This window comes from Ursus maritimus, unplaced genomic scaffold (assembly GCF_017311325.1).
Source record: "Ursus maritimus isolate PB19 unplaced genomic scaffold, ASM1731132v1 scaffold_1, whole genome shotgun sequence".
NCBI classification, from domain to species: domain Eukaryota; kingdom Metazoa; phylum Chordata; class Mammalia; order Carnivora; family Ursidae; genus Ursus; species Ursus maritimus.
Genome location: NW_024423343.1, coordinates 58,822,086 through 58,841,258, shown reverse-complemented (window position 1 = coordinate 58,841,258; position 19,173 = coordinate 58,822,086). Strand labels below are relative to the sequence as shown.

Here is a 19,173-nt window from a genome sequence, read left to right as displayed (position 1 = left end):
TATTTATTTCTTCAACAGAGAGAGAGACAGCCAGCGGGAGAGGGAACACAAGCAGGGGAAGTGGAAGATGAAGAAGCAGGCTCATAGCGGAGGAGCCTGATGTGGGGCTCGATTCCATAACGCCGGGATCACGCCCTGAGCCGAAGGCAGACGCCTAACCGCTGTGCCACCCAGGCGCCCCAGTAGCAAAACTTTCTGTATTTATAAGAAGAGGTAAAAGACTTTTTCCTTAACTAGCAAAGGTTATAAACAGTTGGCTGGCAGACGGAATTTGGCCCACACATGTTTTCTTTGGCAGCAAAGTATAATTTTTTTAGTTACATTAGTTGCCAACATTAGGAAATCACAAGTACTTCACACAAATACCCAGTTTTCTGGTTTCTCTTGTTAAACTGCCAACAGGTTTCTCATCCCAAATAGCACCAGGCCCCTGGAGCCAAAGCAGAAGCTGCCTCTTCACAGAGACCAGGGCCCATCAGTTATCTACACCCACCCCTGTGGACCCTCATGTCCGTTTCCAACTAAGTAGACCTTTGTCTAAAATATAAAGTCTGTGGACTTTAAATACCTACATTTCTTGGGGCGCCTGGGTGGCACAGTCGGTTAAGCCTCTGACTCAGGTCCTGACCTCGGCTCAGGTCCTGACTCAGGCTGGTGAGATCCAGCCACCACCACCAACCGCCCAACCACCCTCTGCACAGAGTCTGCTCGAGACTCTCTTCCCTTTGCCTCTACCCTTCCCCACCACGCTTGCATGTTCTCTCTCTCAAATAAACAAATCTTAAAAAAAAAAAAAAGAAAGAAAGAAACACAAAAGCATCAGCGACTTAATATTATTCAGCCTTAAAAAGGAATGTAATTCTGATATATGCTGTAACATGGATGAATCTTATAAACAACAGACTAAGCACAATAAACCAAACAGAAAAGGACAAATATTACATTATTCAATGTATAGAAGTACTTAGCAGAGTCAAACTCATTAGAAACAGAAAGTAGAATAGAGGTTATTAGTGGCTGGGTACTGGGGCAAAACAGGCACTGTTTAATGGGTACAGTTTCAGTATGAGAAGATGAAAAAAATGGTGATGGATGGTGATGATGGTACTACAACAATATGAATGTACTTAATGCCACTGAACTGTACACTTAAAAAAAATGGTAAATGTTATTATATATATTTTATTACAATAAAAAAGTCACCTGAAATTACCTAGGTATATGCATTTATCAAAATTCTGCAAATGTACCTTTAAGTTTTATATGTTACTGTGTGTAAATTTTACATCTAAAGAAAACACTCAAAATAAATACTGAAATCCAGTTAATAATATCCATGCTGAAATATTTAAGGAGTATCAATGCTTGCAATTTACTTTGAAATGTGTGAAAAAAATTAGATGGATGGACAGAAAAATAGAGGGATAGATATTTGAAAAAGGAAGCATAGAAAAATGTTAATGGTAGAATATAGTGGTTATATAAGTGTACATTGTAAAATTCTTTCAACTTGCCTGAATGTTTGAATTTTCATTAGAAAATACCGGGAAGAAGTAGGGGGTGGGGGGCATGGACCCCTTTGTCTCTCTGATATACCCCTTATCTATTTTTAGCCCATGGGCATTTTACACCACATAATAATGTAACAATACTTTTCATAAAGCAAGAAATAGCCCGTTTATCTGTGAACATAAAGCAAACATGTTCCAGAATAATTTTTAAGGCTCTTTTCACCATACCCTGCAATGAATTCCCTGTTGTTAGAAGGTCCTGACCAAGACATAAGCAGAACAAATGCAAACCACAAGCCACTAACTGGAGTGAAGAAACCATTGCTTAGTTCATACTTTAATAAATGGTTTGTCTTCTTTTAATGAGGATGAGGTGGCACCTTCAGTTTTTATCATACCTGCTGCTTCACTTTTTACAAAGAACATACATTCATCTTATAACTTTGAAATACTGTATTTTATGAATTGGATGCTTTAAAATTTTTCTACAAAGTTCCTTTTAAGCTTACCAAATGGAAACTAATAAAAATTTCAGAATATTAATATGTTAATTTTGCAATTTTTAGAACAACCAAGATTTCTGCATAAAAGGTTTTTCTACGTGCATGAAGAATACTTTACTTTTGAGGCACCAGGTGGTACAGTCAGTTAAGCGTCTGACTCTTCGTTTCAGCTTAGGTCATGATCTCAGGAGGTGATATGGAGCCCTGCATCTGGCTCCACACTCAGTGGGCAATCTGCTTGGGTTTCCCTCTCCCTCTCCCTCTGCTCCCACTGCCCCGCCCTCCCCACCGCCTGGTGCTCTCTCCCTCTCTAAGATCAATCTTTTAAAAAAATAGATTTTTAAATGTATGTAGAACATTCAAGGAAAACAGTTGTGAAAAACTAAAAGAGGGAAAATAATACTTTTACACAATATAGGAGAATAGAGCCTCCAGATGAAATTCTGACTTGAGCTAAATATAGAAACTACAATTCTAGGAGTTACAGTTTCAAACAAGCAACTGTCTAAACATTTAAGATTAGTTCACACAATAATAGTTCCCAAAATCTGCATTTAATGCATAAATCATTTTGGTTTTCATTATATAACCATATCTTCAAAGTTTAAGCCATAATCTCACAAATACTTGGCTAATGGTCTTTACTTTTAGACAACCCATCATGCTATTTATACCACACAATGTTGCTTCTACATGGCTTTGCACAGCAAACACCTATATCAAAAAACACTCCTGCTTATTTTACTATCTATTAGAGGAAAGAGAATGAAGAAGAGAAAGGGCAATTTACATGCTAAGAAAACATGGGAGCAGGCACCGGTAGAGTCCGGAGCACAAAAAGGTATGGTATTCACAACTCCTAAACCTGCTTTTCCCACACACTTGTTAACTAAATCACTTAGACCTGCCTGTACCTAGTTCTATTGAGACCGGGTCTTGGTAATTATAAACAATATTATGTGATGCTATTTCAAATCATCTGTACCTAGAAGACGCTCATCAAAAAACTACAATAGAGGGGCGCCTGCGTGGCTCAGTCAGTAAGTGTCTACCTTTGGCTCAGGTCCTGATCCCTGAGTCCCAGGATGGAGCCCTGCATTGGGTTCCTTGCTCAGCGGGCAATTTTCTTCTCCTTTTGCCCCTCATCCCGCTCATGCTCTCTCACTCTCTTGCTCTCTCTCAAATAAATAAAATCTTAAAAACAGCAACAACAACAACAAAAAAACCCACAACTACAATAAAACCAAAAATACCTCTCGGCGCTATAAAAAAATGTACCAACTGCACTCACTATTCTTTCATCACTGTTCTGGGTAAAAAGGTGGAAAACAGAAAGAGGGGGGTGAGGTGCAGCGGAAAGAACTTTTTTTTTTAATGATTATAAGAAGGAAAATTGACTAAAAATTAAGAGAATTCTGTGTCATTGGGCAAATCAATCAACCTCTCCAGGTCTCATTTCCCTTAAATGTTAAAGATTAAGGGTTGACTACTCGGAATAAATTAAAGAATATCAAAGCTTTTGATTCTCTTGAATTACAAGTATTAAAGAAACGTTAACAAGGATACTTAACCTTTTTTGAATTCATAGACCCCCCCCTCCTGAAAACCTGGGATATCTCTCCAGAAAAATGCAGATACAAATTCACTCTTTTTGCATAGTATTTCAGCAAGTTCAGGAACCCCTGAAGACAAGCTATGAATAGAAGGTTACCTTCTATACCAGGGCACCTGGGTGGCTCAGCTGGTTAAGTGTTCAACTCTGGATTTCGGCTCAGGTCATGATCTTAGGGTTGTGAGATCAAGCCCCACATTAAGATTCTCTTCCTCCCTCTCCCTCTGCCCCATCCCCCCCTTAAAAAAAAAAAAAAAGAAAGAAAAGAATTGCTGTGCTTCTAGAAAATTCCACCTTTCTCTGCTTTTAGAAATAACCTATATGTTTCATAAACTCATTTAATTTTTATGATCTAACTCTTTGAATCAGATTTCCTATCCAATCCCAATCTGACTCATTCCAAAGAGAGGAAAAAAGGAAGTTTAAAAAGTTTTTAAAATCTGAAATAGAAAAGATTTACCTTTGAGCGGGAAGCGGGGGGGAAGATTTACCTTTTACAAAGAGAAACGGGTTTGTTTTTAAGTGAACATTCACCATTATTAGATACTTCACTAGCCAAAACCCATCTTTGATCTACTCTGGCAACTTAAACTCTTGATTCCACTCAACCACATTAACAATGCAACTGAGTCTGGGAGAACCAGACTTCGAAGCTTCAAAAAAACACTTACTGAGATGGACCAGAGCAGATGGTCACAAAAGAAGCATCTGAAAAGATATGAGTACTCTGAAAGCGGGTCTCAGGCCAAATTAATGACAATAAATACTCTCATAGTTCCTAAAAGATCTAAATATATATGTTACCTTTAAAATTTTTGAAGAATGAATTCTGACTAAAAATAATTAATTTTCAAATGTATTACTGCCTAATCACTATTGAGAAATCCAATGACTGAATAATCCATAGTAACTTATCAGCTGATTTGACTAGGTTTTTTTTTTATTTTTTTAAGTTTATTTATTTAAGTAATCTCTACACTCAATGTGGAGCTAGAACTCACAACCCCAAAATCAAGAGTCTCATGCTCTATCGACTGAGTCAGCCAGGAGCCCCTGATTTGACTGTTTTAGAGACCAGTCACAAAATGTATACAAGGTCCCCAATATCTACTATTGATAAGTTATATAAAATCTTTATCTAAGATATAAAATACTCATAGTAGATTTCATGCACTGTACTAGATTCTGTGGGAAAATACAAATGAATACAATACTAACGCTGGACACAAAGAACTTAGATACCAACATTTCTAGTTTAACTACTACAGTAGTTTCCTAAATGGATTTCACTGCGTGCATGTCTTGCCCTACTCCAACTACCATTTTTCTAAAATCTAATCATATCTGTGGTAATAGAAATAACTTTTAACAACTCCTCATTGCCTAGTTTTTCACACAACTACCTCTACAAGTAGGAGAGAGAACCTGGGCCTCTGAAGGCCTGTGGATATAGCTTGGAACTCACAAAGCACGACAAAATTCTCTTTATAATTCATAAAAATAATCCACTTGCTCTACAATACAATCATATCTGACTTTAAAATAAAAATGGTGTGCTTTTCCCCCGAGTAAACGGACACTCTAGTTAAGACGCACCTTGCTATTTCTGTGACTGCACACACCCATATGCTGCCAGGCTAAAAATACTTCCAAGACTGAGTCACGAGCCTTCAGGATACAGTCCAATCTTAGCACACAAGGTCCCCAGCTCCACTCCAACCACAGCTCCAACAGCAACAAAGCAACACCACAGCCACACCAAGGTACATGTAACACAACTTCCCCAATGTCACTACCCAAAACACACACACACAGGCACACACATGCACACTCTCCTTGATGTTTCATACCAGTGTTGTTCCCTTTCCTAGAATCCTCCTCCCTACTTATCCAACCACCAGCAACCTCCTGTTCATCTTGTCAGATTTCACTCAAGGATCACCTCTTCTATAATGCTGTCCTGATCACCCCAGAGTTAACCATGCTTTCCTGGGTGTCCTTTGTATCTTTCTTATACTTCTATTATAGCACCTTATTCCCAAAGCTTTATTTTTTTTGTTTACCCATCCTCTTTCTCACTAGGTCATGAGTTTCTTCTTAAGGCCGAGAACCCCATTTTATTCACGCTTGTATTACTAAGGTCCAACAGTGCCTGGCTAATGGTGGTTGTTCAATAAATGTTTGTCAAATAAATGAGTAGACAGATAAATGAATAAATACCACTCTCTAAATTCTTCCCTGATTTATTCTTCTTCGTAGCACTTACAACATAACATGCTATAGTTTACTTTTAAATTTGTGTAGTGCTTTTGCATTTATCAGTTTATTCACTGGTGTAATTTTGGGCCTTAGAACATTGCCTAAAACATAGTAGGTATTCAATATTTGTTGTATGCGTGAAAGAAATACACTTAGTTTTCTGAAAAACATTCTGTTCAGATTATTCAATATAAAATACGGTTTTTTACATGTAGTTTTCTTTCCCCCCCAAAAAAGCAAGAAAGAAATGCTAGTTATGCTAAATCCTTGATAATGGCAGCAAATAACACTTTTCATAAACTTCTAAGAAAAAAATATGGTTTATTAATATTAAAATTCCAGATGGTGATAGGTAAACTTAAGGTTTACTATTTTTTAGTAAGATATTGCAGAACAGTCATTTCCAAACAATGTATAACGGTTCTTACCCATCCTTGGTTTGATCAGCTACTCCTGCCAAGAGCTGCACAATCTTCGGATTGCTATTCGGATCATTATACAGTCCAAGATAGCGCTGGACAAAGTCTTCTGGGGTCATGTAATGTTCTCCATCAACCTCAGTACTGGCATACTAAAAAATAAATAATGTATACTTAAAAATTAAAATTATCCAACATCATCTTGTAGCCAAAAAATATTTTGTGAAAGGGTAAATTAAAGGCCAGAATCAAAATCATAATAAAGATAATAAATGCAGGACTTTTCTCTGGATAGTGAAAAATACTCAGAGCCTGATTTAAGAACATTGGCAAAGTACTGATATATGCTACAACATGGACAAACCTTGAAAACATTTTAAGTTAAAGAAGCCAAACACAAAAGGCCATAGATTGCATGACCCCTTCTACATGAAATGTCCACAACAGGCAAATTCACAGTGACAGAAAGCAGAGGCATAGTAGCCAGGAACTGGAAGAAGGGGGAAATGAGAGTAACTGCTTAAACATACATGGGGTTTCTTTTGGGGGGCAATGAAATGACTTGGAATGAGATGGTGGCAATGGCCAAACAACATTGTAAATATACTAAACAACACTGTACTATAAACTTTAAAATGGTTAAAATGGTGAATTTTGTTATGTGACTTTTATCTCAACAAAACATATAATACTTAAGAGAAGAAATACGAGAAAGATGAAGAAAAGTTAAAGGATAGCCGAGGTGACCAAGACCTGAGAGTGAGAAGATGACCCCTGTAGACTCTTTGAGGCTTTTTTTAAAAAATAATAATATTTTTTATTATATTGTTAGTCACCATACAGTACAGTGGGGGGACATGTAGGGGGGTACAGGGCAGACTACTAAACCTTAGAAAGTGAAATGAATGAGAAAAGCATGACAAAGAAGACCTTCCACCAAAGGTATTTGTTCTATGTTCCAGTAGCTGGAAAAAAGAAACAAAAATATTCTTTTATGTCATTAATTTTTACAAAGAAAATACCTGCCTATCAAATAAATGCCTCATTATTTTAAGGGTTTTATATACTATGGCATGATCAAACATGAACAACCAAAGGTCTCTTCTTTGGGTTGCAGCTGATCAATTAAGCTACTTCAGTCAACTGTCAAAGTAGTAACATCAGAAGATTTCCCAGAATTGAAGAATACAAGAGCTCACTAAGTGCCAAGCACAATATATTAACAAACAAATAAAAAATCCACACCAGGCTCTGGCCCAGCATCATAAAATTAGAGAACATCAAAATAAAGAGAAAACCCTAAAAGTTTTCAGAGAGAAAAGAAAGTCACTTATTAAGAATTATGAATCACAAGCATCAATGCTTCCTCAACAGAAACACTGAAACCTTGAAGACAGTGCAGTAAGACCTTGAAAATTCTAAGATAAATGAGTTCCAGCCTAGATTTCTAAACTGAGCCAAACTTTCAATCAATTGTAAGGGTAGGTTAAAAGTACTTTGAGAGGTGCCTGATTGGCTTACTCAATTGGACGTCTGACTTTTGGTTTCAGCTCAGGTCATGGTCTCAGGGTCATGGGATCGAGTCCTGAGGCCAGCTCAGTGCTCAGCAGGGAGGCCTCTTCTCTCCCTCTCCTCTGCTCATGCATACTCTCTCTCTCCCTCTCTAAAATGGATAAATCTTTTAAAAAATAAAATAAAAATAAAAGTACTTTCAGATATCCATGTTCTCAATACTTTTTTCTCCGATCATGTACCTTCTCAGGAAGCTATAGGAGAATTTACTCCATCAAAAAGAGGGCATGAACCGAGTCAGAGGAAGATGTGGAATCCAGGAATCAGATGATCCAACCCAGGAAAGTGGCCAAGAGAAATCCCAGGACAAAAACTGTGCTGCAGGCCTCTAGAGTACACAGTCCTGGCAGGGAGCAGACGAAGGGCTCCAAGAAGGAAAGCCACTGGGAAAAATGGAATGTTAAATTATCCAAGGCATTTGGCTATGTGAAAAATAACACTGTGAGGAGTATGAATCTTTGTTCAAATGTCACCTTCTCAATGAGATCTACTCTTATCACCCTTTTTAGTATTACAACACATGCTTGCACCTATATTCCCATTCCCCCTTACATTGCTCTTTTTCCCCCCTTGGCATGTATCACTTTCTAACACACTATGTATTTTACTTCTTTATTATGTTTATTGTCTATCTCCCAAAAAAGGAAGGAATCTTTGTCTAGTTTGTTCACTGTTGTATCCCAAGCACCAAGAATAATGGCACACAGTAGGCATTCAGTAAATATTGTTAAATTAATTGGTATTAGATACACAAATTGCTAAGTGAATGAAAAATTGGGTAATTTTTAACTCTATGAGAAAGTAAATTATGAAAATGTATTTTTGTTGTACATAAACAGGAAATATAATACATGACTTGGCTCAAAATTAACAGTATTTATAGTCATAATAATATATATACAAATATTAATTTAATAATGATAATATATTGAGAGAAATGGAGGGAGAAGGAAGGAGGAAGTAGTATAAGGAATTCCTCAACTACCATCATAGGAAGTCAATAATGTCTAGAAATAGCAGTATAGAAATATGAAGGGAAATACCAAAGTAAAGAGCTAAGAGTTAGAAGTGGTTGCTTCTGGGAAACAAGACAGGGATGGGAAGGATCAAAGCAAAAGACTATTGGTTTGCTTTTTGTTAAGCATTTCAAATATTCTCATTTGTGAATCTGACTAAACCACGCTACCAGCTCTTTCAACAAGAATTAAATAAAAAATGTTTCTTTTGTCATATTCTAAAACACACCACAGAGGCTATCATAGCCAATGCTTTATTAGCCTGCACAAGAAGTAGCCCAAGATAGACATGTTTTTACTAGCTTGTACTACCAAAAACACCTAACAAATATCACCTCAAAATAAAGTCATGTTTTCTCTACATGCTATAAACATCATTCCCGAAACGGTCCTAAGTTTAAGTCCTGGCTCTACCACTAACTCACTGAGTCCTTCAACAACTCCATTCTCCTCCCAGGCTTCTAGATATATGACACATCTATAAAATGAAGACCAAATAATCTTTGACATTTCAAAACAACAGGTATGCGAATATAGGACAAAGAAAAAATAAACTGTATGGTATTAGTAATAATAGTGAGTAGATTCTACCAATTCCTGTCAACTACTCCTTTTGCTCTTTGTTCTCCAATGTTCTTCAAAATCTGACATGTTTTAACAAAATCAGAAAACCACAGAGTTAAGAATAGGCAGGAGTGGGGTAAGGCACAATGTCAGGAAGACTACTGCAGTTGAAAAGAGGAATCAACACAAGGAAGTCTAAAAATAGAATTTAAAGACACTGACAAGTCAACAACTCACTAGAATTTGAGTGCCAAACAATGGTATGGGAAATGTACTATGGGATTCAAAAAGGAATGGTTCATTCTAAGAACAGGTGTAATGGGGCTGCAGCAGGAAGGAGAAAGTAATGTTCAGAATAGGCTTTAAAAATAAAATTCGATTTTAACTGCAAACAGACAGAAAGGGTCTTTCAGGCTAAAAAAAAGAAAGAAAGAAAGAAAAAGAAGAAGAAAAACAATATGAACAAATATAGAAATTTTTAAATATTTTTTTTTCCTTTTTTGGGGGGAGAGAGTTAGTTGAAAAGGAAATGGCAATGAAGAGAAGGTATACAAAGATAGCATGCAGAAGGTGAGACCAAAAAGGCAGATGATGGAAGACTCTGAATGCTAAACTGAACAGTCTGAACTCCATTCTGTGGGCCATGTGATGCACTAAAAATTTTAGAGGAGGACAGAGATGTGATTCAACCTGTGCTCTCTCTCGTGGCAATGGAAAAGATGGTTTGGAGAGGACAGAAACTGACTGGGGGCAGGGAGACCTAGTGTCCGCTACTGAAGATCCAGGTGAAAGAGGATGAGGCCTGAACCAAGGGGGTGGGAGTGCAAATAAGAAAACAATGGGTACTTTCACCCCTTGCTAATGTTTTTTTTTTTAATGATTTTCATAATGTTACAGTCACACCATTCAAAATTCAAAAGGCACAAAAGGGTATACAGTGAAAAATTTTCCTGACACCTCTGTCCCCAGTCACTCAATACCCCACTCCAGAGGCAATTTCTTGTATATCCTTCCAGATGTTTTAAGCATAAATGATTATATATGAGATATAGGCATATACATGCCAATGTATATACCTGCAAATATGCATGAATATTCTTACCCATTTATTTTTACACAAATGATAGCATAACTATTTATATTATTCTGTACGTGTTGTTTTTTTTCCAATTCAGTAATTTTGAAAAGCGATTCAGCAATATACATACACATACATATCATATATAAAGAACTATACGAATGCTCACGACCTTTAACAAGGAATCCTGGGTGTGACTCCTATGAAAAATTTAAAAGAAGGAAGAACTAAACACAAGATGCAAAATTAAAAAAACAAAACAAAACACAACACTAGAGATGGGTTATGGAGATCTTTGTTCTCTCTACAACTGTTTGAGAGCTGCTTGCTTTCCACAATCAGATGTCAGTTTTCAAAAAAGAGAATATGAAAACATTTCAGAGTTAGTATTAGCAAAATGTGGCAACTAATCCTCCCTTTCTTTTTTGCCACATACGTGTCTAACATCTAACACTAATACCTGAATTTGACTGCCAGGATTACCACCACTACACACAGAACACACACGCACACACAGAAATTATACTGTACTTACAGAATCACCAGGATTTCACAACATTCTTGACTTTATCAGGAAATAGAGCAGCCTTAGCACAAACCAAGGACACAGCAGCCAACAAGGAAAACAAATGCTTTTGTTGACAAGTACTGGAACAGGCTTTGCCAGTATCTGGGGTTATAAATGATGCCAGAGAATCACTTACCCTGAGGTATTTTGCTAGTGTTTTCCCCAACTCTCCTAGTCTATTTTAACTTGATTTGAACTGAAAGATAAAGTGTATTGCTCAGAGGGAAAAAAAAACAAGTCTTCTCATCCATAAGGAGTCAGTACTTGACTTTTGCAGGAGACAGTTAACTAATTAACTCATTAAATTAGAGACAATTACTCGGCAATGTCAGTGAGTCTGTTTGCCTGAACGGACAGAACAGAAGAGGGAGTATAGAACTGAAACTAGAATCTACCCGCAGTCAGTCAAGATGCTAAAACATTTTAGGTATTATGTTAACAAAGAAAACAGGTGATATGTTTACACCAAAAGTATATTTTAAAATACTTTTTTTTTAAGATTTTATTTATTTATTCGACAGAGATAGAGACAGCCAGCGAGAGAGGGAACACAAGCAGGGGGAGTGGGAGAGGAAGAAGCAGGCTCATAGCAGAGGAGCCTGATGTGGGGCTCGATCCCATAACGCCGGGATCACACCCTGAGCCGAAGGCAGACGCTTAACCGCTGTGCCACCCAGGCGCCCCTAAAATACTTTTAAAATAAGAATGACCTGTTTATTTTAAACAACTTCATTACTTTCGATGTTAATTTTAATTGACTGGATAATGATGTTTTAAACAAAGTAAATGTGGCCTTGAGTAACACAAAAGGCTGGAAATCAGAAAAGGTTAAGGGGCCATACGGAGACCTCCTTCTGCTAACCAAAATGAGTTGCATATTTATACTAAAAACAATAAAAGCAATGTAAAACAAAGTTTTGGGTCTCCCATGCTAACAGTTATGCTAAAAATTTAATATATCAACTAACTTACTAGTTTCATAATAACATCTCCATTTTGTTCCTGTCATTTCAGAGTGAACCAAAATTACTTTAAATGAAATTGACCAAATATTATATCCATACTCCAAATAACTTTAGAGTTAATCATTTGCCATTTCAAAGATGTCTCTTAAGCAGTTGTAAATCCGTCTTGGGAAGCAAGTCAAGGACACATGAAAGACATTGACAAGAAGTAGCTGACAGTATCCAAACAAAAATAGGTGACTTATTTTCTTGATTAAACTTTTTCCAAATCCAACTCAAGTATTTAAATGTAAAAGTGCACATAGCTTTGACATTTCCAGAAATATTTAAATTTACATTGAGTATAGTTCACATGTGCTTAAAAAAGTCTTGATATTCTGAAGATTGAGAAATAAAATGCATCTTAATGAAAGATCAGAATCGTTATTGCCAATAAAAGATGGTAGGGTTTCACATACAGATATATGCACTTACATTATTGTACTTACACTGAACTACCTCTAGCTCCAAATGAGATCCTGTTATCTAGAAATGTTTTGCCTACCAAGCCAACAGATCAACATATCAAGGTCTCACTTGACTGAATTAAGTTAGACAGTAGTAAATCCTTTAACAATTTACCAAATTTTAACCTATATCACAGGTTACTATAAAGCAGACTTTACTAAGAGTTTTCACACAATCCTAAATTTCTATTAAGGAGGAAAAGAAAGTTAACTTAAAATTCAATGACACAAATGAGTAAAAAACCCAAATAATCTAAATGATACAAATTACCTGTTTAAATGGTTTAAGTTCAAAGACAAATAGATCCTTTGATATTTTATATGTCTAAAAGATTTCCCAGAGATTACAAAGAAAAATTCTGATCTGCTGTGTCCATTAAGCTGGTTACTTTTTTAAAAGTATACAGTGTAGGGGCGCCTGGGTAACGCAGTTGTTAAGCGTCTGCCTTCGGCTCAGGGCGTGATCCCGGCATTCCGGGATCGAGTCCCACATCTGGCTCCTGCGCTGGGAGCCTGCTTCTTCCTCTCCCACTCCCCTGCTCCGTTCCCTCTCTCGCTGGCTATCTCTCTGTCAAATAAATAAATAAAATCTTTAAAAAAAGGGGCGCCTGGGTGGCACAGCGGTTGGGCGTCTGCCTTCGGCTCAGGGCGTGATCCCGGCATTATGGGATCGGGCCCCACATCAGGCTCTTCAGCTATGAGCCTGCTTCTTCCTCTCCCACTCCCCCTGCTTGTGTTCCCTCTCTCGCTGGCTGTCTCTATCTCTGTCGAATAAATAAATAAAAAATCTTTAAAAAAAAAAAAAATCTTTAAAAAAAAAAGTATACAGTGTATCAAGGCTTTTCTTTTCAAGTATGCACGCCAAAACCAAGGTAATATATTCAGAAGTGCTGCTTTTTAAACCAAAAACCTGCTAATATCAAATCTTCCAGGTCATTCTGCATTCACCTAAAAAACATTAAGTACCAATTGTGGGCTGGACACTATGCCTGGTACTAGGGATGCAAAAATCACAAAAACACAGTTCCTACCCTCACGTAGCTCAGAGATGGTGGCATGATGGACACCGAAACCAGGGTCATAAAACGAGTTCTAATCCCCTGTGCAATTTTGAGTGAAACACAGCTTCTCTGAGCCTCTTTTCTAACAAAACAGTACAGAAAGATAGCGGTCTTGATATAAGGGGGAAAATGAGATCTTGAACACCAAAGTACTTGGAAACTGTAAAACTAATGCATATTGAAATACTGAAGTTCTTCTAAAATGCTTAGAAACACAGAAAAGCATAGGGTCTCAATTTCCCTCCTTGCTTATTTAATTATTCTGCTTTTGCCCAAGCATGAAGGAGTTATTGTTCTAACTCTTCATCTTCCTCCAAACCAAGGTCTCCTTGGGATTGGCTTCCACTATTCTTGGGTTTACCACATCGGTCCTCTGGTCTAGCCAGCTTCATCTCTGCTTATCCAACACGTGGCTGTAATATGAGTCAAAACACACTGTTGCTCCATGACTTTGTTCCAACTGAGATGAACCAACATTTTCAGATCTCAATATCCTTTTAATTTCAGTAACTCTCAAATGACAATGTTGCAAAGTTTGGTGATTACAGATATCAGATAAAGCATTTCCCATACAGAAAAATGAATACATGAACAATGGAAGAGTTGAGCATACAAAGCTAATTCTCTTGCTGTCATTTTTACTGCTCTTACTCCCAACGGAAGCCAAATTTAGTCCGGAATGTATGCCCTTTAACTACACGAGCATTCTGCATGAGGAGCAGACTGCAACAGGTCTGACACACAAACACTGTTTAACACTGTCATAACAGTCAATGTGGAATTCATCTATCATAATATTTTGAAAAATAATTTTAACACATATGGCCACTTTTTAAAAGATTTTAATTAGTGATACAAGAATTTTTTGATAGTTACTAAAATCAACTACACATGCATTAGGAAAAGACAATTTTATCCATCTTATTTTATTTTTTTATTTTTTTTTAAAGATTTTATTTATTTATCTGTCAGAGAGAGAGAAAGAACAAGCAGGGGGAGTGGCATACAGAGGGAGAAGCAGGTTCCCCGCTGAGCAAAGAGCCCTATGCTGAACTCAATCCCAGGACTCTGGGATCATGACCCCAGCGAAAGGCAGACACTTAACTGACTGAGCCACCCAGGCGTCCCATCCATCTAATTTTAACTAGCACTTTCTGTTGGATATTTCACATACACTAGAAACAAACCTTCTATTTGATTTTGCAAAAAAAGTTCTCCAAAAGTCTGCTTTCTAACTCAGCTTGTTTCCATGAACTATTATGTGCTTATTTTTCTTTTTGCTTTAGTATATGTATTTTTACTGTCCATTATATCAAGTCCTACTGTCGGCTACTAAACAATGCAATTCCTAACAGAGCATGGAGGTACAAGACCCTTGTTAATCACTGAAATCAACTGAAGCTACCGTAATAAACTAGGTCTACCAAAACAATTTTCCCCTCAAAATGGCCAAAAACCTTGGAAATAAAATAATGACCCCAGAGAACTCAATAACTCAAACTAGAATGCTTCTCAGGGCAGATTAAGTTGCATAATTAATTTGCATTGTTCTTAACATAATACTTCAATCTCTTGGTCTAAGTAACCATGGGAACATACAAGGAGCATATATATTTGTAAGCCTGGGCAAATCATGTCTTTGATAATCAAGGTGCAGCTCCTAGGGAGACAGAATGCTTTAATGTTGGTAAGCCTTGATTAAATATCAAGATTTTTGCCACAGAGAAAAAAGGACCTTTATCTTGGTAGGGAGTGGAAAATATTAAAAGATTTAAGAGACAGATCAACCAAATGTAATGTATGAACATGGCTTGGATCCTGATTTTAATAAAGCAACTTTAAAAAAAATGAAACAATCAGGGAAATTTCAACACTGAATGGAAATCCACATTATTAAGGAATATTTTTACCTGTAATAATCGAATTATGGTTTGATGGTTTTCAGAGTCATCACCTTTAGAGATACTAAAGTATTTGTGTATGCAGTGATATAATGTCTGGGAAATGCTTCAAAATCCAATGCAGCTGCAATACAGATGAAGCAAGATTAGCCACAACAGTTGGTGAAGCTGAGTGATGGATATATGGTAATGCATTATACTATTTTCTCTAACCTTATATAGGTTTAAAATTTTCCATAATTAAAAAAGCCTTTTTAAAAGACAACAGAAAAAGAATAAGATGATTCCATATGTACTAACATACCCATATCTCCAAACAATATTAACTAAAAAAGTCAAGTTGTTTTGAAATACATAAAGCAAGTCTCTTCCATTTACTGTATAGCCTTGAGCAAGTTACTTAACCCTTCTAGGGCTCAGTTTCCTCATCTATGAAAATGGGAATAATAATGGTTCCTACCTTATAGAGTTGTTTTGAGGATTAACCATAAAGATTTGTATAAAATACTTACAATAGTGCCTGAGATGTAATTGTGATTCAGTAAGTAAGCATTTGCACAGTTCTAGAAGCCCAATAGTGGCCATGGCACTGGTTTCGGTGAATGATGCTTCAGAAACTTCAGTAATATTAAGTAAAAGAGAGCTGGACAGAACAGGGAAATGATTTTTAAGTTACACACACAAAGAATGAATTACAAGTCTCTTTTAGGTCTGTGTCTTGGTATTTCCAAGTTTACTTGGACTATTATTCCTTCTCTCTTCCAGACTGAGCAGCTGAAGTTTCCAAAAAAAACCTCTACACATATCTTCCATAGTCTCTCAATCTTAGACCATGGCTATAACACTTCTCGGAACCTACAAACTTGAGAGAAGTCACCTCTTATGGTGGTATTTCTGAATGTGGGGATTTGTAAAGATCTTCAGGTGTATGTCTCAAATATGTGAGTAATTAGCTGATTACATGTACATAATCATAAATACATATTAACATCTTAGTCACTTTATAGGTCCAGCACAGTTATCTGGGAAAGACAAAGGACTCAGATCTTATTCAGGAAAGAAAAATCTTCATCTCAGAAGAAAAGGAAGGGAAAAAGGAACTAAGCCCCATGTGTCAGGCATCATTTACCAATTACCTCGGTTAATCTTTATAACATCCCTATGTGCTAGGTGTAGTTATCCCTCCTCAGACAGATGAGGAAACAGACTCCAAAGCTAATGTAAATACCTACAGTCATACAGCAAAAAGAGATCAAATAAGGACTCAAATCTAGGTCAGACTACAAAGCCCTTGTAGGCTCCAGCTACTGGTCTCCTGGATGAAAAGGAGTCAGTGAGGCCTCACTCAAGATATTCTAAGAACTCCATGGACAGGAGGAAATTAAATTGGAAGAATCACAGTCTACACAAAGCAGTCATCCACAAGAAAGCACAGATATGTACAAGAAAGTTTACATTTCAATATGATCTATTCAAAATGTAAATTGAATTTTTCCACTTCCAAGGTGAAAGACCTTCAGTAGTTTCAACAACGCTCTTAAAAAAAAATCCATTTTCCGTGGCTTACAAGCAAGGCCGTGCCTGATGTCGCTCTCCTTCAGCCTCATCTCTTGCAGGCCATTCACTCCCTCACTGACACTTCAGGCACACTGGCCTCCTTTCTGTTTGCCCAAAATAAGAAACCCGTATCCACATCTAGGCCTTTAGACATGTGAGCCCTCTGTTCAGAATTCTCTCTACCCACCTTTTAGTCTCATCTCTAATATCACCTCCTCAGGGGTCTTTACTGACCACCCTCTTGAAAAATGATGGCCTTTTCCATCATTCTATTTTCTTATTGGACTTGTCACCTTCTGCAGCTACCTTTTGTTTTTTTTCCAAGTCTGTGGGCTTTGCTATTGTCTGTCTCACCGCTACCTAGAATATGAGGTTTTACCTTTACTGAAATCCTCTATCTAAAATCTATAAAGGTAGGGGCACCTGGGTGGCTCAGTTGGTTAAGTGTCTGCCTTTGGCTCAGGTCATAATCAGGGGTTCCTAGATCGAGCCCCATGGGGGGCTCCCTGCTCAGTGGGGAGTCTGCTTCTCCCTTTCGCCATGCCTCTCCCCCTGGCTTGTGCACGATTTCTCCCTCTCTCTCTCTCTCAAATAAGTAAATTTTTAAAAAAAATCTTTCAAATCTATAAAGGCAAAACCTAGCACAATGCCTAGCCTGGCACATGGTAGACAATTAAAAATATATTGATGGGTAGTAGAACACAACATGGCATTTAATAACAGTAATCTTCTCATCTTTTCCATTATTTTTTAATCTTTCAGTTGACTCAAGGATAAAGTCTATGGTGTGAGTATGCCCTTAATGCATAACCCTTTTTTTTAATGAAAACTCTATATAGTTTATGGCAAATACTAATATACTAAAGATAAAGGCTATCATCTTCAATGCCTATATTCTAAAGAACTGGTGAAAACCCTTAATCAGTATGACTAAGAAAACTATAGATCCCCTTCTGTGTGTCTCATACTGGGTTTATTCAACCCAATTTAGTCTTGGAAGTCCTCGTTTAACTTCAGGTTCTGAACTGCTAAATTCTTACTTTTTAAATTATTCACTTGATCAAAATCTAATACATATACATCAAGGCTTTGTTTTTTATTTTCCCCTAATTCTTCTATAAGCATATATATGTGTGTAAATATACATACAACATATATGAAATGTCTTTTAGAAAACTATAATCATGCTATATACACTTATTTACATCTTTCTTATCTCACTTAATAGTACATTAGAAATCTCTCTAAATCAGCTATAATAGGCCTAACTCATTCTTTTTAGTTCTGTGTAATTTTCCATGGGATTGTTATTTCATAATTTTTCTACCACTCCCCTTCGATTACATTTCTCTTGTTTCCCACTTTTTTTCCCCTCAAGGAACAACTGAGTGCCGCAACTAACAACCTTGTACATATATATTCTTTTTTTAAGATTTTATTTATTTGAGAGAGAGAGAGAGTGCGCACAAGCAGGGGGGAGGGGCAGAGGGAGAGGGACAAGCAGACTCCTTGCTGAGCAGGGAGCCTGATTCAGGACTAGATCCCAGGACCCTGGGATCATGACATGAGCTGAAGGCAACCACTTAACCGATTGAGCCACCCAGGCGCCCCTTGTACATATATATTCTTATGAGTATTTTTATTTCTCTGGGGTAAATATCCCAAAGGTAGGATTGTTTGTTTCAAATGGTATCTTCTTTCTATTTTAAACTATTGCCAGACTGCTTTCCAAAGAGTCTTTGTTTCCACAAATACCCTATGAGAGCACCTTTTTCCTCCACATTGGGCCTCAGATGTTATCATTTGTAGAACACATTTCATGTTTTTGAAAACATAGCCCTAATGCCTATTCCAACAAAGTGGAAGTATCTTCTGCTAAAAGCCCTGCTTAATTCCCTTCTCAGCCCCAGGTTATTGCCAAAAATAAATATATATGTAGTACATAAGCAAATATTTATTGAATAAAAGGATATTTCTTTCAATTAAAAATTAATACGCTATCATAAAAACCTTAAGGAAGAATCACTCTTCGTTTTACATTAGCAGCATCTTCTTCCACTTCTTCTCTAAAATAACACAGA

At 37.0% G+C, this 19,173-nt stretch overlaps 1 protein-coding gene across 5 annotated transcripts in view; it reads right to left on the bottom strand.

Annotated features, from left to right (window-relative positions):
* The window catches only part of SLC25A12 (solute carrier family 25 member 12), a 91,198-nt gene that overhangs the window by 65,806 nt on the left and 6,219 nt on the right, over window positions 1–19,173 (bottom strand). Inside the window, exons 1-3 of one of the 5 annotated variants that reach the window (XM_040643930.1) lie at window positions 16,048–16,704; window positions 15,545–15,659; window positions 6,314–6,456 (exon numbers count right to left, since the gene is read on the bottom strand). In XM_040643930.1, coding sequence (XP_040499864.1) covers window positions 6,314–6,423 — 110 coding nt within the window. In that variant the 5' untranslated portion in view covers window positions 6,424–6,456; window positions 15,545–15,659; window positions 16,048–16,704. Of the gene's footprint in view, window positions 1–6,313; window positions 6,457–15,544; window positions 16,009–16,047; window positions 16,705–19,102; window positions 19,159–19,173 lie in introns of those variants that run through there. The other 4 variants (XM_040643932.1, XM_040643947.1, XM_008687504.2 and 1 more) reach the window with 4 other exon arrangements.